Below are 21354 nucleotides of genomic sequence, written 5' to 3'. Positions count from 1 at the left end.
GTCAATTCTACCTGAACGAACAGGATTGTATTCCTGTCTTCAAAATAAGAGACACGTTTTAACGTAACTTTTGAAGATGCGACTCAAACAATCGGCCCGAGGAGACCTTGGAATTAACCGTGAATATTGCTAATTCTAAATCGTGGATACATATAGAGACGTGATTTAAAACAATGAATGTAAACTACAATAATAAGGCAGACAAAATATGAACTGAAGTCTGTAGGACTGTTTTTATTTGTTATTCATATTATTTTTAACTTACTGTATTTAAAAGCAATTGTATTTTTGTATATTTCTTTTATATGTTGTGATTTAATTTTGAAGGATTCGGAAGTGCTACGTGTTAACGCCTGCGAGCTTCACTGGAGCGCCTGGACTGACCAAGGATTTAGGAATGTGGAGGTTCTCTGCTCGTCCGGGGTACCCGCGGAGGTAAAAAACTTTTGCAAAGAAAAAGCTCTAAAACTCCACGTTTAGGTGAGTTTCCTTCTTTTCTAAAGCACGAGTGTGATGCTGCTCGTCAGCCTCACGCGTTAGCGGCGACGTTTGATGGATAAATACACGTTATTTGAACCAAAAGTATCTTCTTTAAAAGGAGAAAAAACAACTTAAGTGTTAGCATCGTGGACCGTTAGGAACTTCCGGTGAGTTCTTTTTTTTTTTTGGTGTCCTCGAGCGCACGACTTTTCTCGGGCAAGTTCAAACATGTCAAGAATAAAAAAAAGACATTTTAAAAGTATTGTGTAGTCAAGAGATTCGTTAGCTTAGCTGTCGATCATTGTTTCAGGGATCGATTAAAACGTGCTGAATTGATATTTACGGTTTAAAAAAATGAAAAAAATAAAAAAACGTTTCTCCCAGGACTCGTTCGTTGGTTCTGTGGGTAAACATGTGCTCATTGTAGCAACTGTTTTCATAACACTCCTGCCCCCACCGGGACGCTCCTCTCTGTTTCCATAGCAACGTGAGGGACGCCCAGTCTTGACTGCAAGGAGGCGGAACCGATAGAGCAGAAGAGATTCTGTTCATGCCGTGAATTGGGAGTCGGTGGAAGATGGTAAGGATCGTGGTCCATGAGGCACAGCTGCGTAGGTAGATGATGGACGATGGTGTGTGGATTCATATTCTTAGATGAGGATTAAAGGTGAGATTTCAAGGTGTTTTTCTTACAGCCATTCCAGGACGGCGTTTACTACCCCTTCACCGGTGACTCCCAGGGGACCCATTCGTCAGCAGGGATCCCTTCCCTCCTCAATTCTCCACTGAGCCAGCATTCGGCGCCGGCCATGACTCCGTCCAGCGGCGCCTCCTCCACCTCCATCCTCCCCTTCAGGTTCCGCCCGCGCCGGGAGAGCGTGGACTGGAGGCGGATCGGCGCCGTGGACATCAGCCTGGTGGTGAGCGAGCTGGACGTGGACGCCCTCCAGGAGCACATCAGCACCGTGACCTTCTGCTGCCTGGACGGCGAGCGTTGCCAGCGGTGCCGCAGCCCCGTGGACCCGTCGCTGGTCAAGCTGCTCCAGCTGGCCCAGCTCACGGTGGAGTGGCTCCTCCACTGTCAGGAGTTCCTGACGCTGAACCTGCGGGCGATCGAGGAGCGTCTCTCGGCGGGCGACAAGGATCGGGAACAGCTGCTGGCGGCTGCCGGCGAGCGGCAGGATCATCTGCTGGATCAGCAGAAGAAGCAGGAGGAGCGGATGAAGGAGCTGACGAACGAGCTCAAACAACGAAAGAAGATCATTCGCACCCAGCAGTCTCTCCTGGCGTCCTCTTCCCGCCTGAACAGCCAAAAGGTACTAAAAGACACACATCAATAGAGTGAGCACCCCCACCCCCTTCCCTCTGGGGTCCCCTGCACTGCTATTGTTCACACCATCTTTTCACCGCTCCGGTATTATGTGAGCTCATCAGAATTCAAATGCCGGAGAAAAAAAAAGGCTTGTTATCCTTTTTTTAAGGACCTCTCTTGACTGTATGTAGTGTCAGGATGAAAAAACAATGGCTTCTGTCTGCACTTGAACAAGAAGGAGCTTAAGCTGCCGAGCATATGGTGTCATTTTGTGGCCATTACTTTTTTTAATCCACTTACAAAATAGTGGACATGGATAAGGGGGTGGGGGGCACCCCTATATGCACGCACCTTTAAAAAACACAGTCTTTGGTCGTCAAATCTATTTTTAGTTGAGATCAAACCCTCTTTACTTCGAGGGCTGCCTCTGACCTGGCCACGGTGTTGCCACGGCAACGCTAGTATTGTGTGTCATGACAGCATGTGGTTGCTAGGTGTCTGCTAGCTGCTAACAGACGTCAATTAATAATTGATGGAGAGCTCACGTGCGTCTTGAATCGACCTCTGACGTCTTGAGTGTTGGACGACCACGGCTAAACAGTCGCTAAATTGCATTTCTAATTTCCATGTGTGTAATTTAATAACAGCTCTTTGCTGTGTGACTAACTGAGTTGAAAAACAGCATTATGTACGATCTGCTCTTTTCACACATACTGGACTCTTCAGCTGTGAATTATTGACCAATTTATTTGTGACTTGTTTGCCATTTTAAATGTAAGACATTAGCCAAATTATCCAGTGTTTCCATGTTTAAGATTGATGTAAAAAAGGAAATGTTTTACATCCAGTGTTGTGATTTTGTTGGTGATAATATGCTGCTGTTTCTCGTTTCTTTCAGTGCCAACATTGTGGAAAAAACTTCCTCAACTCCTCTTTCCTCCACGGTCACATGCAGCGCCGCCATCCTGAGGAGTATGAGAAGCGTAAGTGTTTCCTCTGACATCATTCAACACTAACATGACCGACTCATTCTAATAAAATATAAAATATTTCGATATCAAGATAAGAGAGGACAAAGCTGAACATGGAAATAATTCACTTATAACTCATATTGAACTATAACAAACAATGAATTATTCAGCCATGGTGGTCAGAGATGCAACTAAAAATGTAACTTTAAGAAAAGTTAATAGGTAACACTTCCCGAAAGTCATTCGTCATTGTTTTTTAAATAATAATGATTTCATTGTAATTGTTCAGTAATGTAAAACATGTTTTTTAGCTGTAGAAAAGACCACAAAAATACATTTATAAATATTTAAAAGTAAATGTGTATTGATATATTTCACCTAAGATTTAAACTACCATTTTATGATCGAAAATAAATGAAATCATGTCATTAAAAGTGTAGACAAAGGTGAAATGTGGGTCTGAGTTACTCACATAGAAGCTTCATATAGTAGTTTAGGTTATTTGCTGTTATTGTCTACCTTCATGATAAAAAAACAACATCTTGTTGTCCTTATCTTTTATATATTTGATCTGGCAACAGCTGTTTCATCTTTTGTTCCAGAGTCACAGTCTGACAATGAGAATATCTTTCGCATCGAAAGCCTGAAACAAGAGATCAACAAACTGAAGGAGCAGATCTCACAGCAGCAGCAGACTTTACAAGACAAAGTGACTCAGGTAAAAAACAACACACGTCTTCTGCCGTTTGTGTTGATAGTTTCCGGTAGTTGATTTTATTTTTTTGAAATTGCAGGAGAAAGAGCAACAGTCTTTGCAGAAAGACCTGCTGAAGGAGTTGGATCGCTTCAAAGCAGAGGAGATGGTTCGTACGGACAGAAAGATAGAGGACAGCAGGGACGGCATCCGCAGAGAGATGGAGTTTCTCTACAGCCGAAACATTCAGTCCATCAACGTATGTATTGAAACAACGATTTGAATCATGTGTCAAACTGTTGACATTGTGACTTATTAATGATGTTGAGTGAGATAGATTGAACCTTCATGGTCAATGGTCCACGCCTGCATATGTTTAACTATTTTAAACTGATGAAGCTTCATGAAACAGTGTCATAATTTATAAGTCATAAGTCCACTAGATGTCGGTCTCTGTACTTTGTTCCTTTGTTTCCTTTCTAATGAAACATCACATCATTTGTTAACTGATAGCGGTACCTACTGACCTCTAAATAACATGACACTTCTTCATCATCCCACACTAGTGTAAACTCATTCTAGATCTCAAATGAAGCCTCAAGTGTAAAATAAATAGATGTTTAGCTCCACAACAGCTTTGCTGGGAAAAGGTATGGATTTGTTTTTGAAGTCTGTATCTGGAATCCTCTTTTTTAAGTCCTTTTGAGCAAAGATGAAATAAGATTTGAACAGAAAACTTCCCTTTAATCACATTTGTTTGAATGACAACATCCAAACAAACAAACTACGTACTTGCGAGAAAACAATTTGGTTACATAAAATGCCAAGTCATTTTATGTTGCCCACTGGAGGATTGGTTCAAAATCAAAGGCAATAAAAGTTAATGTCGATGTTGGGATCTTTACAGATGACAGATATTAAGATTGGCTAAGAAAACTGTACGAGTTGAATTAAAAGAACTTGAGAATTAGAAACTGTTAAAAAGTACTGAAAGAATTTCGGCCCCTTGTGTGAATGTTTTTCACACTCCTGCTTCAGACGAGATATGTTTTAAGTTCTTGTCACTTTTTAAACTCACATTATTATAGTAAGATTTGCTCTCTAATAGTTTAAATGATGTGTGTTTCAAGGACGTCAACCAAAATCACGGACTCCAGCAGGATGAAAACAAGCTGAAGAAGCAGGTCAGCTCAGAGACTCAATATTTAAATTTAATTCAACATTATAATCATGAAGCTATTTTGTTTCCAGGACAAAAAATGGAAATCTAAACTGCAGGAAATCAAGGCACAGCATGAGTCTGAAAAAAATCAGGTATTTATTTGTTTTACAGTTCTTCTCTAGATGACAGCTTTTACATAATTTGGTGCATTTCTTCCTCAGTTGCTGAACGAGCTGAGCAGGATGCGCTCGTCTGCGTCCGAGCACGAGGAGAGGATGCTGCGGCTGAGAGAGGAGACGGCCAGAAAGCTGCAGGAGAAGGATCAGATCATCAGGGACCAGAGGGAGCAGGTTCGTCTGCGCTGCAGTGCGATCATTGTGTCGGAGGAAGTGCAGCGGAGGGGCAGCCTTGTTCAGGATTTCCTGTATTAGAACACACAGCTCGACATGTACACTGTACAGAGTTATATAGTGATGCCTTTTTTTAGTCTTTTAAGATTATTCTTCTACTTTCAGATCAAGAAGTTATCTTCGAATCAACCCAGCAAAGTTGTTCAAGTTCCAGGTAAGTTCACTTTAAAATCATTTCTGGACATTTTGGGGGTTTTCATGGTTTTAATAGCAGCTACACTTTGGTCCTTTTCGTTCCTCAGTCTTGGTCAGCACGCCGGTTCCAGAACCAAAGGCAAAGAGAGTCGTTGTTGGTAAGTGGCATCAATATTTTTGAACAAAACAGCTGAGCATGAGCTTCTGTTGCACGTCAGGGTTCTGACCCTGTGTGTTCCGTCTGATTATAAGAGGAGCCCAGTTCGGCTCTTAAGCTGGATCCTATACAGGAGCTTTCAGAAGAAGATAAAGGTAAAAACAGAAGTGATGACAGATTCCATCAGTGGCCGCTTGCATGGGTCCATCAGTCTGCTGTGCTCCTGGCCTGTGCCATCTTTTAAAACATTATTTATGCTCTTTAAAATCATTGTTATGTCTTCCATTCTGCTGTTTGAACCAAATTCATCTCTGACTCGCTTGTTTGCAAATGCATGCTCTTTAAAAAAAAAAAATATTCCAACCCTTCAGTTTTGTTTGTTCACCTCTTTTTTATCGTCTTCTAGATTCCAGCAGCACATCAGAGAGAAGGCCGGTGGAGAAAAAGCCGGAGTCAGTTCCAGAGAAGAGACGCAGGGTAGTTAACAAGAAAGATCTTCGTCAGGAGTTTCAACAAAAGCTTGTAAAGAAGCTGGAAAACCTCGGAGTGGAGCATGTGAGTTGTTCAGTGAATCTGGAGATATCTTTGTTGCATTTTCTTTTTATTTCATTTTCTTAAATACTTTTGTTTTTTAAAACAATGAAGAGAATCTTTTGCAGTTTTATCACAGTTTATTAAAAGTTTTTCACAGGATCTATTCGCTGAAATAGTAACTCAATATTCAATCTTTATGGACATAGTGGTTTCATCTGATTACACCACAAACTCAGGGCCCAGGGGCCAACACTGGCCCGACAATTCAATGTAATGTAGCCCGTGGGATCGTTGGCTGAAAATCAAAGTAGATAAAGTTAATATAGTGACATATACCCAGGGTTCCCAAACTTCACCCTGCTAAGGCCGCTCTAGTCACCAGCAAATGATTACAAATATGTAAAGAAACATCAGCTTATTGCGTTTTTTTTCTTTTATTCACTTTTTTTTATTATTTGTTAAACATTTCGGGAAATTGTGGCCATTTCTCTGTTTGCGTTTTAGATAATCATGAGAAGAATCTTCCATGGCAGGACTCTTTTTTCTGTGAGAAATAGTCCTATCCTGCTCTCAAGTTAAAGCTACTAATGGCTGATTGTTTAGCGGGCAACACAGCCAGGCTGACATACAAAGTGACATCGTCACAGGATATGTGGTTATATACAGTCTCAAATATGACAATATGAAGACGATGAGAGCTAGACTTTACCATATTATATTAAAATTCCATTTTTCCCTTCCCTCCAATTGCCTCCCCATGGTGACCAAACTTTTATAACCACTGACCTATACAGACGTCAGTTTCAAGATAAGGAACAAAGTTTATGTTGTCACCAAATATACAGAGACTTTCAACAACATAAAAATGGAGGTGGTTTTAAAGGAATTTAATGGGAATTTGATACTTTTAAAAAGAGTGTGAAAAGTGTAAAATACATTCGCCTAAAAGATTGTAGTACCATTTATGATTGAGTTTGAAAACCCCTGGTTTATATAGTTTTGTTTAATTCTTAAGTATTGTTAAATGTAAGTTTTTTTAAGGCGTTTAAAACCCAGCATTTGATGTTATGTACTTCTGGATTAAAATATTCTTACAATAAAATGTATTTGTAAACATGTATCTACAAATAATTGAACTTTTATCCACTACTGTCAAAATATAAATGGTCTCAGTGGCTAAGTTTGGAAAAAAGGGATGTTTATGAACTTTTTTGGATGTAATCATATCCACATAGAAAAAACATAAAAAAGTTCGGACTAATTAATTTTGAATCAGTAGAGAAGTTCCATGAAAATGATAAATGAAAACTTCTTTGGGCATATAAGAGTTTTAGATTTGAATTTTTGTTCTCTTCAGGATCAAAGAGGCGTGAAGAACAAGGAGCTCAAATCCATCATGACAAGACTACAGTCGAAGAGGGAAAACGTGGCGAAGGGAATGCCGGAGTACTGGAACCAGAGAGAGGAGCTGCTCAGCACTGTGGAGCAGAAGTTGGGGAAAGACTTGGATCTAGAGAGCCCGAATAGATCCAGACACTCGGCTCAAGGTGCTTTGCTGGAATGAGTCACTTAAGTCTCTTTGTGCTTGAGATCATCACTTACATCCCTCCATGACACATGATGATCCACGTCACATAATCCACGGAGATGTTGACGGATATCTTCTGATAGTTTTGCAGATCAGACCTCGATCCAGCAGCCTGCCCTCCAGAGCCACACAGGTAGCTTCGGCATCTGCCGTCAAGCATCCCAAGACCCCTCAACCAGCACCAAGATCAAGAACAAATACACAACCCAAGACTTCTACGCCCAACAGCAGGAGCGCCGCCATGACAGCCTTCACATCCAAGTAAACCCATTAGAAATTTAACAAAATGTTCTCAGTGTTTTTATATTTAAATATCTTCAGTGAGTTTTAAATCTTGTATGTTAAGTTTTTCTTCCACTCTTTAAGAACTCCACCTTTCAGCTCAGATGAGGAGTCTGACGAGGAATCTTCTGAGTCAGAGGAGGAACAGCCACAAAAACTCCAGAGGACCCCCGGACCTCAGAGCAGACTCACCCAAGTGCTGCAGAACCGATCGGGTCAGGCCAGCCTGGTCCAGTCGAAACCGCCCCCGTCAAGATTTTCATCTTCCCCGGCCGTCAGCAGAACAGCGGTCACTCGGGTGGAGAGCGAGGATGAGGAGATGGAGGAGGAGGACGATGACTGGTCTGAAGTCAGTGAGCTGCAGGAGATCGACCCGAACCAACTCAAAAATTACAGAGACCTGAATACAAACGTGGACCAGAGAAAGCCTGGTAAAGGTGAGTTGCTCATAATCCCTTAATACCTTAAATATCTTAAATAATTTAAATTGTTTTTGGGGGGTAGAGGGTGAATATGGAAGTAGATCAGGGCGATAATATTGAAAAGTTCGAATAACATGTTTGAATTATTGCATTTATTTAAGAATGAAATTATGTTTTGTAATCATTTAATGGAATCATTTCTATATTTAAATTCTAAATTCAATATAAAAAGGTTGTTGAAATAGTGAAGGAATACAGTGCTACTTGATCAAACTTTCAGCCAATCATGTGACCCATAAACGATCGATCACATGACGACATAGAATCACTGGTGTCTTAATTGGGGTGTCTTCCAGATATACGGGGTATCAAAAAGCTAACATTATATTTCATGTTCAATCTTCCTAATGTTGGAGGATTTCAGCGGGAGTGATGTCATACTCTGAAGTCCACAATGTCTATATATCTTACATTAATTAATAATGCATATAATACACTTAATTCAACCTTTTTCAATATACAACTTATTGAATTTAAGTATTCCACATACAAATAATTAACCTTTCAATATTTATTTATTAAATTAATCAAAAATAAATATCAAATGCTTTAAATAACAGTTTCACATTTTTAATTTAACACAATTCAATATTGTGATGGCACTGATCTAATTCTATATGTGTAGTTGGCTTGACTGAGTGATGAAAAAAAAAGTGTAATTATTTTTGGATTTCTCTCAGTAAGTCTTAAACGGTCTGATACTGCAGCTTGTGTCCCTTGAACGATTGAGTCGAAGAACTCAAGTGAGGCCTAGCGGATGATATGATTGTCTGGGCATCTGCACATATGAATAGCTCATGTTCAGGCATGCATGAAGCCTAGAGGGGATAAAAGGAAGTGATGACAGAGGGCAGCAGAAGAATTGCGGTTAAGAAAAGTAAAAAATAAATAAAAATCTGAAAACCTTTCTTAAGTGTTTTTGTCATTTTGATGTGATTGTAGAAAATAAAATCGCTGATCTCAGTGCGAAGTTGGAAAAGCAGTTCTCAGACAGGACAGTGAAGAAACCAGCAGGGGGCGTCAGCATCCTACCTCAGAAGAGGGACGAGGTCCAGGAGCTTTCAGTAAGTAACGCGTCATTGAAGTGCTACAAAGTTGAAAGATTTGAAATAAGATTTGTCTAAAATCGTGATGACAGAATGATGATCTGGACGAGAGCAGCGACTGGGTCGTCTCGTCTTTAGAAGAAAAACAAGACAAGTTTAAAACGGCTCCCAGCTCGGGATCCCTGAGGAAAAGTCTGGACTCTTCCAGCACCAGCGTCTGGGGAACCTCGACTGGAAAAGCCCCCAAATCAGGTGGGCATCATGGTGTTGAGTATTTTAGTAGCAAATAATTCTACTGTTGCTGATGAGACGTTGTGTGTTTGTCAGGTTTGACTGGAGCTGGAACAGGAAGCACGTTGAAGAGCAGCCTGTGTTCGCTCAGTGACATCACCGACTCTGATGACAGCCATGACAACTGAACAAACCTCTTCACACAACCACCTTTTTATACTCAACCACGAGCAATACTTTCTAAAGGGATTTTCCACTCCTTTTATCATTTCTAATAGATTTATATTCTTCTACTTGATTAAGCCTTGTGCCAACTGTGTACTTGACGCCACATTTTTTAGGAAATAGATTCTGCACTTCTGTTTTTTTTTATTTTGTTTTTGTAAATTGTGTACATCTTGTATGTTTTAAAATAATAAAATTGTGTAACTATACTTGGAGGCAATAAAGCGTATTGTGCCATATAAACCTGTAGAAATAACTCATTGACTTGCTCACACAATAACACTAATAAAACACAAGGTCAAGCTGCGGTCAGAGGTTGGGGTCAGGAGTTAACAGGCCTTCCCTCTACCATGTCGGCCCAAAGTGTTGCCATGACAACCAAAATATTTGACGTATCCTTTGGGGGATTTATTCTGTCCTTCCTTTTCGCAGGAAATTAAACTTTAGCCGCCTCAGCTGACTCCTCTTAAACCCCACAGCCCAGAGTTTTAGATACAAAACCTTTTGACCATGGAAAAAATGATTGAAATGTTTTTATGTGTACAATGAAAATAATATTTTATTATGTCATATAGACGACCATTTTTATTTTCCTTTCTGTTCTGTTGAATGAGTTTGTTCTCAATACAAAAACAATGTTTTGGTTTAAATTTGAATCAACCACAACAGGAAAAACATCCGTAAATTTAATCTTGTTAGTATATTTCTGCTATAATAAATCTTGTGATTTTTTGATGAGTATAAATATATATATATACACACACACACACATTATTTGAGTGGCGAAGTATTTGCCGTGTGCAAATCGATGGGTACTGCTGCCCCCTGCAGGATCGGAGTGTCAGATTCTTGTTGGGATAGATGTTGAAAAACTTATACGTTTCCTAACACAGCACATAGTTGTAGTCATGTTGTTTGTCTTTACATTTTCGAAAATTGAACAAAAGTCCATGATAAAGAAAGACAACCAACTTGCAATTGTTTACAAAATCTTTTAATTACAAACGTATTATTATGATTTTTCTTTTTGATGGCCTTTTTTTCCACATAAAATGTAACACGCCTAGTTAGACGAAGTCGTCCCGGTTGTAAGAGCGAGTCGTCGCTGTCGGAGCTCTGGGAGTTCTGGTCCTCCTGTCTTCGTAGAAGAGTGGTGGAGCCAGAGTCACTCTGGAGGTGGTGGGCGGCAGCATGTAGGTCCTCCTGGTCCTGGCAGTGGCGTAGGTGTGTGGTCTCCGGGGCAGGTCTGAAGAGCTGGTTGGAATATTATAGGTACAGTTCCCTCAGCTGTGAAGTTATATCCATTTGTGTCTTGACTAAATGACTAGAGCTGTAGCATTGTGGGGATTCCCTTGGATTAGGGTGGGTAGTCATAATGTTTTGGCAAACTCACCCTGATGGCAAACCTTCTTTTCCTGAGAAGAAAGTCATCACAGCTCCACCAGAGAGCAGGAGAATAGAACCACCCCATCCAACAAAGACAGCCGCTCCCAGTTCAAATCTGGTCAGAAAGTATGGCACATTTTTAGATTTAAAATCAACGACGCCTCAGCAACACACATACTTCTGAGCCCTGAAATTTGGATCCAAGAACTCTGTGATAACTCTGTTGGCCCACCAGGAGTAGGTGATCATGGCACAAAAACCTACAATGAAATATGAGTGTGAATTTCTTAAAAGGACATGTTTAATATTGATTTTATTGTGTTATGTTACCTGAAAAAAGGTAGGTGAGCCCGCCTGCAAAGGTCACACGAGCATTGGCGATCTCTGACCCCCCTATTTTGGTGCATTTCATCCCAATGAGAGTCAGGACGCCTCCGAAGAAACCAGTGATGACGGCACAGACCGCCAGAGCTCTGCACGCATGAAGAAACCCTGACAAAGACATGTGGGACTCATTTAGGGCCATCATCAAAAATCATAAATGGATCTTCATATTGAACATTTAATCCACAATGAATAGTTTAACTTAAGGTAAAATCAAGTTACACAGGGTTTCAAACTGATTTCTGGCATTTAAACTCTGATTAATACTTAAGAATCCACCTAACACAACATTTTCTGGGTATAAGGATGTATCTTACCGGGAAGAGCCAACATTGAAGGGTAGTCTTTGCAGTCGGACACCCCTGTGGTGTCGGAGATGCAGTCCCTCCACAGGTTTGAGTAGTAATTGGAGGTTGTGAGCACGATGCTGCCCACTTCAGAGAAAGTCCAGTATTCTGTCGGAAGGGTTGAGCAAACGAGGATCCAGCCGCACAGACATGAGACAAAACAGCCGATCTCCGTGTACATCACGATAGACCTGTACCTCATTTTGAAAATATGTTTTTTAAAAATACAAAAAGTGTAAAGTGTAAATCCAGTTTAGCGGAATTCCCTGTTATGCCATTGCTGATGTGATGCTGAGAGTATGGTTGCTTGGTTTGTTTCTTCTCTTATCACCGGGATAGTTTTGCCTTGTAAGCAGGTATCATGTTCCCAGTAAGAAGAAACTGGACGGGTGAATTTTCTCACGCCTTCATGCTCCGTGAACAAATGTGATCAAGTCACAGAATATTGCTTATTTTTCCTTGTAGAATCATTATATCAGAAAATATAATGTTTTAAAATGTATATTATTGACTGAAAATCAACTTATTTTGTAACTTCCTGCTCATTTTGTGGTTGGATTTGGGAAGACATTTTTTTTTTTTTTTTTTAGAATCCCTTATTAGTCCCGCTAGGATGAACGTTACTGCTCTATCACAAATCAATCAAATATATATGTAGATAAATCACAAACACAGTTCAAGGTCGAGGTATTTGCTTCTGGTAATTTAAACTAATAAGTTGTGGTCGATTAATATTTTTATATATTTAAGAAATACACCTTCCACATCAAGTTAAACCTGTGTTTATTGATCTACAGAGAAGATAAAAAGTACCCAAATAAAGCTTTAAAAACCCACAATAAAATCCTTTTCAATTCATTGACAAACCTAAAAAACTACACTTGTGACACTATGTAATGTAATAAAAATTATAATAAATCATTCAGTCTTATACAATGTTATTGAAGTTTGTTTCAATATGTTTATTAACTTCAGTATTCCATTCATTTATGACAAACGTGGGAGCCCATAAATAATTTCTTCATAAAGAAAAAAAATCAAACAACCACGACATCAATCTTGTAGCTTGAACATCTTGAGGAGTCATATTTGTAAATGTCCTGCTGCTCTTTCAATCCTCTGTTGTGGTTCTTCGGACTGACAAAGTGTTCCGTGTAACGTCTGCCAATGAATGAACATATCATGGTCAGTTTCAAACTAATCGTCACTCTTGATCATAGGGTGTTTTTCTACCTTTTTGGACTAAACCAAATGGTTAACCAGTTTATGACGGTGGGGAGAATAATCAGGAAACTTCCCACCAGTCCAATGTACAAGGCTGGTCCCATCCTATAGCTGAGGGCACAACAAAGACAAGCCAGATTGTCCTCCATATGACTCACTACTGAGTGTTTGCGTTCTTCTGCAGGGAAAGTCTTACCTCAGTTGTAATGGATCTGCCTTGCTGTGTAAGAAAGCAGCAACCACTCTGTTTACGTATAAACAATAACAAGCGACGGTTGATACGCCTGCAAGCAGTTGACGACGCATGAATAAATAAAACGAGACAAACTACTCAGCATTGAATGTGAGATGTTCCAGCACATAATATATCAATACTAACGTGTACAGAACTTATAGTGTTGATCTCTCATATTTAATAAAGAGTCTGCAACTTTTAGTATTAGCTTAGAATCAGGATTAGCTTAGCATAGCAGTGTGAGGGAGATTTGTTGGGAAGTCGCCATTTCAAATGCATATTTAATGATTTGAAAAACAAAATTGGGTCAACAAAGTAATGGTAGATTGATATAGATCTTTTTATTTGAATGTAACATGATTAATGACTTGAATTTTACTTTGTTGAATCCCCTATTTCGTTACTAGCACAACATACAAAACATTCATTGGTTGACCTGAAGACTTGTTTAAATTATATTAAATTAAATGATGAAGATCATTCGTTAAGTGGTGCTTCTTCACAGAGGTGCCTTTAAAACATCTGTGAGAAAAATAACAAATGAAAACAATATATATGTACATGTAATGTACTAGTTTCTAAAGCGCTATAATTGTATTCTTATTTATGTTTTTAAACTTGATGTAACCATGTATCAATTTAATTATACAATAGTCTATGCTTTAAGTAGTGCAACATCATCATTTAAATTAACAAACATTTTCTTTACATTCATAAACATTAATTAAAAGTAACCAAAGTTGTTTTTTTTGGCTGAACTTAAATAAATAGGTGCTTTAATATCATTTCAAGTTAACTTACCGCTGAGTAGATTGACCAAACATGCTGCCGTTAAAACTCTGCGGTTGCTTTCTGGGGTCCCCTGCACTGCTACTGTTCCCACCATCGTTTCACAGCTCCGGTATTATGTGAGCTCATCAGAATTCAGATGCCGGAGAAGAAAAAAGGCTTGTTATCCCTTTTTTTAAGGACCTCTCTTGACTGTATGTGGCGTCAGGATGAAAAAACAATGGCCTCTGTCTTCACTTGAACAAGAGGGAGCTTAAGTTGCCGAGCATATGGTGTCATTTTGTGGCCATTACTTTTTTTAATCCACTTACAAAATAGTGGTGATCCACATGGATAAGGGGGTGGGGGGCACCCCTGCATATACGTACCTTTAAAAAACACACTCTTTGGTTGTAGGGATTTTGTGTTCCAATGAACCGACCCCTCCCCAGCCTCGTAAGTGGTGGTGGAATGAAGGACAGACACATGGATGAGTTTAAGAAAAATGCTCGTTTAGTGAATTATGCAGAAGTCAGAGACAAACTTACGTGATCACGGGCGCTAGCAAGCAGAGAGATCTATCGCAGACGTCTTCGAATGCCAGAACGCACAGATCTCACAAAATGGTGGATCTTTATAGTAGAATATTCAGGTTAACGCCTCTAGTCAATTGTACATGTAGGATTGGTCAGTAACTGTAAACACTTGATTCTAAGATGGCCGGTCGCACGTGATCGTACTGGAAACTTACCAAAAGTTGTTGTCTTCAAGAGAGAATCTGTTCCCAGTGACTTGCTGGACTACTGTGTCTTTCAGTGTGAGTTCTCAAACAGGTGTCCAGAGACCAGAGAAAGATTATCAGTTAATCAAGTGACTATTTGAAATGTGTGTTAAATCTAGATGATTGATTACAGTAAAGTTGTCATTTCCTTACATTCCCCCTGATTGCATCATGAAATAATGATGCAATAAAACAAAGACAAGTCTGATTTCAAAATAATAATCGCCAATCTGATTATAAACTAAACATGCTAAACTATCATCCGTAGTGCCACACAAAGATTACATTTGGTGAGAAAGCAACAGAGGAAACACAGATTCATTTAATGAATACAATTATACATTATGAGCATTTCTCAAATCAAAAAAACAAAAAACAAAAAAGAAAATCCCAAAAAAATGTTTTAATAATAATTATAATTCCAAATTATGCTATGAATTAAAACTGAAGTAATCGAATGCCAAATCATCAAAACAAACATATTCACACTAACTAACTAAAATCTATTAAGTCTATTTTGAAGTAGAGATTTTGTTAAAATATATATTGATATGGAGCCAGTATCCACTTCTTTGAAAAACCTCTTTAACGAGGTAAAAAGGAAGATGCAGCCATGTTTTCGGCGACTTGGATGTGGGCTCTTCATGTGAGGTGTTGTTGACGTACTCCCCCGTCGACAGTGCATCATTGAGCTCGTCCTGCAACATAGGAAAGAGATGAACAGCATCGCATTCTTTGGACAAATGAGAAACAATACATCTTTTTATTTAGAATTTACTCATACTACTTCATGCAGACAAAATTAACCCCTTCCTATTTACTACTAAAGTCAAAGAGATAGTCAAACACAGTCGTACCTTATTCTCGAGCTGTTTTCTACATGAACAATTGTAACTAATTGAATGCAATCTGGACAGAGCTCCCTTCAGCAGTGTTGATCGGCAGAACCGTACAACAAGAATCAATAAACATATAACAAACCTATTATCCAGCTAAGTATCTACTGTATCTAAGTCCTTCCCCTGAGTAAATATATTTATGAATAAATGTGTTCAATTATATGACATTATGAGCTACAAAAATATTCTAAGTTGAATCATTATTATTCCTCCTATATCTGGTTTGAAAGTCTATTGCTGAAGTAAATGGATAATATCAATTAGAAAAAAAATGTCTATGTGCAAACTATTCTGCAGCCGTTTATTTATTTTATTATGTTGTTTCTATATAAGAATTTCTATTGTTGGATTTCTGGACCTAAGTTTAACCAATTAATAAAAGACTAACTAAGACTTACTTTATGAATAATTGTTTTAAAAAAAAAGTAAAATCTACTCTATAAAATATTTTTCCGATTATAATTATAATGATTCATTCTTTTATTTTATTTTCTTGTCCTTTGTTAGATATAGAACAGTTGTCCTCCAATAACTGTTAAACTCTAGTATTTCAAATTGGTATTTTTTTTTTTTTTCAACTTAGATTTAAGGTATATTTATCTTTAACAAAGGTAATTTAGAGATTGATATGCTTATGTAGTTTCTAAATATATTATTCACTATTTCTTTCTTGAAAGTATCATTTATTAATTAATTTATTATCTTTTTCTTAAATTTTTTCAAGAGTAAATCATTTTCCCTGCTTTATATTTTGTTCATAAAATGTTTATAGTTACCTTAGAATGTTAGAAGCAGCTTTAAAAAACATAATTCCATTTCTTATTTAACCTTTTAATTGATCAATTTAATTATTTTGAATTTTCCGTTAAGTTTCACTTTTCATATTGTGTATGGTATCATTAGCTGCCATTGATGTAAATAAAAGTATTCTATTTTATTTTATTAAAAAATACATGTTTTTAAAATGATTAATGATTAATTCTGAAAATATGTTTTAATCATAACAAGATATTTTCTGTTATTTGAAACTTCTCCAATGTTTGGACAATTTCCAGCCCATTTGATTGTCCTTTCAAATATATAATACCAATATATTTCTTCTTTTAGCATTAAGAGATGTCTTATTAGTTTGAGGGAAGTTGTATTTATCTCAAATCATGATTTCTTGTGTTTGGTCATTTACACATCTTAACTATTTCACCACATGTCCAAAGAGTAGTTTCCTAAAACTACATTTTGTTCATATATACATTTACAAGTCTGCTAGTCAAGTTTTTCTATGGCTTCTTATTTCTCCCTCACTGGAGCTTCTCAACACCACCTCTGACAGGATAAGAATGATCAGAATGTATGAGAAGGTCAGTTTTGAATCTATTCAGGTGATGATGAGGATATTGTGTGTGTGTCATGAGTTGTGTATTCATAACTTTGTAGATCTGTGGATGTCTGTTAAAGTCCGTCATGTGTTTTATTTGAATAAACCTTGAAGTTAGCAGAGAGTTTTAATTATCAGTATGTTTTGACTTTATGGAGAAGAGAGAGGCGGGTGTTCGAGGGAATTCTTTCATCCGACACACACAGGGAGCAGTTTGTAAGAATTGTGTGAATGTCTGAGAGTGTTGTGTGAGTTCAAATGTGTTTATCTCTATATTTTTAGAGAAGCTCTTTTAAGTCTTTAAGTTGAATCCTAATTAGCTGTATCAAGCTCAATAAGAGCACTTTGTTAAACTATTTGATTTATTATGAATTCTCAGAAATCATTGGTGTGAGTAACCTACTTATAATAAGATTTACCATTAAGTTAAAAACAGAGTAACGTTTCTTATTTTTCTTCCCTGTCAGGAGCTTTAACTTGTCACCTGTAGTAATAGTTACTTTTCTTTTAAAAAGAGAAGGTCAATAAATGAATAGCACAAATTAATAATAATATTAATAGTATTAATAATAATGCTAATAATAATAATACAAATAATAATAGGTAAAGAAGCAATTACCATACAAAACAATTAAATCAAAATATGAAAGAGGAAGAATCTAAATTAAGAACAAAAACTTTAATTAACTAATTAAAATATTATAAAATCCGAGATAATTAAAAATAAAACAAATAGTAAATTAAGATATTAATAATAAAAACAATACAATTAAAATTAAATGGAATAACTTGTAAATAATAAATTAATAATAATAACCAATTAAGTTAAATGCAATTAGATCTAATCAAAATATTATACTAATTAATTAAATGTATTCAAGTCAAAACAATTGTCAATTAACAACTTATTATTTATTTATTGTTTATTTAACTTCCTAATTAGTTGCATATATATATATAAATATATAGCACAATTGACAAAGAGGAATAAGAGTGACTGTCTAAAGACCAAATACAACATATAACTTAATATTCCTCGAATAATTAAAAATATAAAAATCCAATCCCTAATTTACTAAAAATAATAAAATAGTAAATGTATGACTAATTGTTAAAATAATAAAATGTATTTAAAGTAATAATTGAAAAACTAAGAAAATAGAATAAACTGCAATTGATTCAATTAAGTAATAATTAAATAATTACACCAATTGAGTCAGAAGAAAAGTCAATTAAGAAGTAGGCAAAGAGAAAACCAGCAGGGGGCAGCATAGCAAAAACAACACCAAAGATCAGAAGTTGAGGGTAGAAGAAGAGAAAACAGGAACTAGATATCAACAAACGTACACACGTGCAAGCAGTCAATGACACGCTTGTTTCAGATAAGCATTATTAGCTAGACAAAACAACAAAAGTTACACGCAATGTGACCAAATTCATTGATCAATTGACAATGTGAAATAGGAAGAGAGGATGGTCAAGATCATTAATACATACAGCAGTGAGCCAACAATCAATGTTAATTGTGTTATTGTTATTGAACACAGCAGAAGAAGGAGAAAATTGAAATGTGAGTTGTTTTTGTTTTTCTTCTTAAACCAATTATACCACTAATTAACTGTATATATTCATATATACCTCAATTAAGAAACACGATTAATAGTAAAAGTCAACAAAGAATGTTACTTAATAAAGAGAAAAGATAATTATATCAAACCCAATAGTGAATAGAATTCAAGATGACGTAAGAATGTGTGTGCGTTTAGAGAACACATGAACATAATGGGAGGGTCGGTGAGGAAAAGAGGGAAGTCTTAAAAGTTGAAACTCCAAGCGAAACCACTCCCACCAACAAGGAAACTAGGATTTGGAGCTCAGTTGCCTTGCAGCAGCTGACCAGACAACGTCTGCCAAGAAGCAGTGTTCTTATCAGCAAGAGATATTGTCCAAAGACACACGAACCTGGACTCTCAGCTGAGTCACAGAAAGTCGGAGTTCTCCCACAAATGAATGCTAATTTTTACAAGTACCGCAGCGAGAAAAAAAATATTCAAAAGATAAAAAATATACAGACACAGACAATTTTAACAAAACAATATGTCATGACAATACAACGACAACAGTATTTTACCAAAACAGGTCAGAGAGACAAACTATGCTACGTGGAACGAGACTCTAGACCAGCCTGTCGTGTCTAAAGTGTCGAAATCATATTGGAGAGCCTCTCGATCCGTAATAAGTTTCAAAACACCCTGGATAGGAGACCGCTCAACTCTATTTCAACCCCGTCGAACTAACTCTAAACTAATCACCAATGAGACTTTATCCATCACCGTGATTGTTCGGAAAAATTAACTAGCCCTGACTATACTGCCAAATACCTGTGGAGCCTCTCAACACAGAAACACAATGAGATCTAACAGGCCTACACACCGGCTGGCAGTCTTCAGACCAGGATATTGGGAGAGACCCCTCAAATCCCACATATCCCCAAATTTATGATGGCTTCTTGGCTCACCGAAAAAGTACGTCTACTATAATCAACCATAGGCCAAGTATCCTAACTAGTATAGGAATCTGGAAAAACGTCAGATGCCCCGTAGAGGGAACCGGTTATACTCCACCCCTACTCTAAATTCCAGGGGTAACCATGTCGTGTAACCCCGTCTCCTCTGCCTATCAATTCAACTTAAATTCTAATCAACGTTTTTTCCTTTTTTCAACGATGCTTCTTCTTCCCGGGACACGATAATGTCGTCTACACTTAATACAACAACAAACAACAACTGACCATGCAATACCCCAAAAAACGAGCATCAGCTTGAGAAAGCACAATTGAAAAATATAATCTAAATTTGTGACAGAACCAGAGACTTACGTTTATTCTTCCAGGCAACCAAAACTAATATAAAATATAAATATAAGTAATCTTTCCTAACCAAAAATATAAACTTAAAAAATCTATGTAAAAAATAAGATGACATCTTTCTTAAAAATATATATACAGTATATAAAAACCTTTCTTAAGTGTTTTTGTCATTTTGATGTGATTGTAGAAAATAAAATCGCTGATCTCAGTGCGAAGTTGGAAAATAAGTTCTCAGACAGGACAGTGAAGAAACCAGCAGGGGGCGTCAGCATCCTACCTCAGAAGAGGGACGAAGTCCAGGAGCTTTCAGTAAGTAACTCATCATTGAAGTGCTACAAAGTTGAAAGATTTGATGTGTAAAATCGTGATGACAGAATAATGATCTGGATGAGAGCAGCGACTGGGTCGTCTCGTCTTTAGAGGAGAAACAAGACAAGTTTAAAACGGCTCCCAGCTCGGGATCCCTGAGGAAAAGTCTGGACTCTTCCAGCACCAGCGTCTGGGGAACCTCGACTGGAAAAGCCCCCAAATCAGGTGGGCATCATGGTGTTGAGTATTTAGTAGCAAATACTTCTACTGTTGTTGCCTTGTGCCAACTGTGTACTTATCGCCACATTTTTTAGGAAATAGATTCTGCACTTCTGTTTTTTTTTTATTTTGTTTTTGTAAATTGTGCACATCTTGTATGTTTTAAAATAATAAAATTGTGTAGCTATACTTTGAAGCAATAAAGTGTATTGTGCCATATAAACCTGTAGAAAAACTCATTGACTTGCTCACACAATAACACTAATAAAACACAAGGTCAAGCTGCGGTCAGAGGTTGGGGTCAGGAGTTAACAAGTTAACAGGCCTTCCCTCTACTATTCCAAAGTGTTGCCATGACAACCAAAATATTTGACGTATCATTTGGGGGATTTATTCTGTCCTTCCTTTCACAGGAAATGAAACCTTAGCCGTCTCAGCTGACTCCTCTTAAACCCCACAGCCCAGAGTTTTAGATAAGAAACCTAAACTGGACAGCCTTATTAAGAAGGCCGGTTACGCCCTAGGGCGCCCCCTGGATCCTGTGGAGGAAGTGTCTGGGAGGAGGATACAGAGCATGCTGGCCTCCATGAGGAAGAACTTATCTCACCCTCTCCAGCACACACTGAGGGCATTGAGGAGCTCCATCAGTGATAGGATGCTTCATCCCAGGTGTGTGAGGGAGAGGTACCGCAGGTCCTTCCTCCCTGCTGCCATCAGACTCCACAGCATGAACACAGCCAGATAATATTTAACAGCACCTCTTCTTGTTATTTTTGTAAATATGTTGTATATATAATATGGTGCAGATTTCTATTTTATTCTATTTAGATTTTTTTTTCATTTTATTTT

General features: G+C 37.7%; 2 protein-coding genes and 1 long non-coding RNA gene across 11 annotated transcripts; 2 read left to right on the top strand and 1 right to left on the bottom strand.

Moving 5' to 3' along the window:
- Window positions 1-373: 373 nt before the first annotated feature.
- Window positions 374-9946, top strand: dzip1 (DAZ interacting zinc finger protein 1). Of its 7 annotated transcripts, none has more exons than XM_087791527.1 (19): window positions 374-480; window positions 964-1060; window positions 1176-1796; window positions 2691-2775; window positions 3366-3481; window positions 3558-3716; window positions 4588-4641; window positions 4709-4771; window positions 4841-4969; window positions 5135-5183; window positions 5272-5322; window positions 5417-5476; window positions 5728-5876; window positions 7213-7402; window positions 7527-7704; window positions 7810-8162; window positions 9150-9271; window positions 9346-9505; window positions 9581-9946. In XM_087791527.1, exons 2-19 carry the CDS (start codon window positions 1058-1060, stop codon window positions 9670-9672), a joined length of 2634 nt encoding a protein of 877 aa, XP_087647653.1. In that variant the 5' UTR covers window positions 374-480; window positions 964-1057; the 3' UTR covers window positions 9673-9946. The 7 variants fall into 7 exon arrangements, with proteins under 7 accessions (XP_087647653.1, XP_087647658.1, XP_087647656.1 ...); XM_087791532.1 differs by having other exon boundaries at window positions 964-1095; XM_087791530.1 differs by having other exon boundaries at window positions 964-1112; window positions 7825-8162.
- A 739-nt stretch (window positions 9947-10685) lies between these two features.
- LOC148079844 (claudin-10-like) lies at window positions 10686-15316 on the bottom strand. Of its 3 annotated transcripts, XM_087791525.1 has the most exons (8): window positions 14805-15316; window positions 14444-14685; window positions 14087-14217; window positions 11797-11934; window positions 11426-11587; window positions 11274-11355; window positions 11103-11210; window positions 10686-10963 (listed from the first exon to the last, which is right to left on the bottom strand). In XM_087791525.1, exons 3-8 carry the CDS (start codon window positions 14169-14171, stop codon window positions 10777-10779), a joined length of 762 nt encoding a protein of 253 aa, XP_087647651.1. In that variant the 5' UTR covers window positions 14172-14217; window positions 14444-14685; window positions 14805-15316; the 3' UTR covers window positions 10686-10776. The 3 variants fall into 3 exon arrangements, with proteins under 3 accessions (XP_087647651.1, XP_087647650.1, XP_087647649.1); XM_087791524.1 differs by having other exon boundaries at window positions 14087-14685; XM_087791523.1 differs by lacking the exons at window positions 14087-14217; window positions 14444-14685; window positions 14805-15316 and having other exon boundaries at window positions 11797-12391.
- Window positions 15317-18486: 3170 nt separating this feature from the next.
- Window positions 18487-20722, top strand: LOC148079843 (uncharacterized). The gene is made up of 3 exons (XR_015711375.1): window positions 18487-18678; window positions 20165-20286; window positions 20352-20722. It is a non-coding gene; the product is annotated as an uncharacterized LOC148079843 (long non-coding RNA).
- Window positions 20723-21354: the final 632 nt, after the last annotated feature.

The sequence above is a fragment of the Callionymus lyra genome, chromosome 5 (genome assembly GCF_982586985.1).
Source record: "Callionymus lyra chromosome 5, fCalLyr1.hap1.1, whole genome shotgun sequence".
In the NCBI taxonomy this organism is placed as follows: domain Eukaryota; kingdom Metazoa; phylum Chordata; class Actinopteri; order Syngnathiformes; family Callionymidae; genus Callionymus; species Callionymus lyra.
The sequence above is the reverse complement of the archived record's forward strand: the minus strand, read 5'-3'. Positions and strand labels throughout refer to the sequence as shown.

Excerpts from the sequence above, each read along its gene's own strand:
- dzip1 (XM_087791527.1), top strand. Across the intron at positions 4,772-4,840 it reads ATGAGTCTGAAAAAAATCAG|TTGCTGAACGAGCTGAGCAG; the intron begins GTATTTATTTGT and ends TTTCTTCCTCAG. Across the intron at positions 8,163-9,149 it reads CCAGAGAAAGCCTGGTAAAG|AAAATAAAATCGCTGATCTC; the intron begins GTGAGTTGCTCA and ends ATGTGATTGTAG.
- LOC148079844 (XM_087791523.1), bottom strand. The coding sequence starts at position 12,028 with ATGAGGTACAGGTCTATCGTGATGTACACGGAGATCGGCTGTTTTGTC. Across the intron at positions 11,588-11,796 it reads TTCAATGTTGGCTCTTCCCG|GGTTTCTTCATGCGTGCAGA; the intron begins GTAAGATACATC and ends TGTCTTTGTCAG. Across the intron at positions 11,211-11,273 it reads CCAAATTTCAGGGCTCAGAA|ATTTGAACTGGGAGCGGCTG; the intron begins GTATGTGTGTTG and ends CTTTCTGACCAG.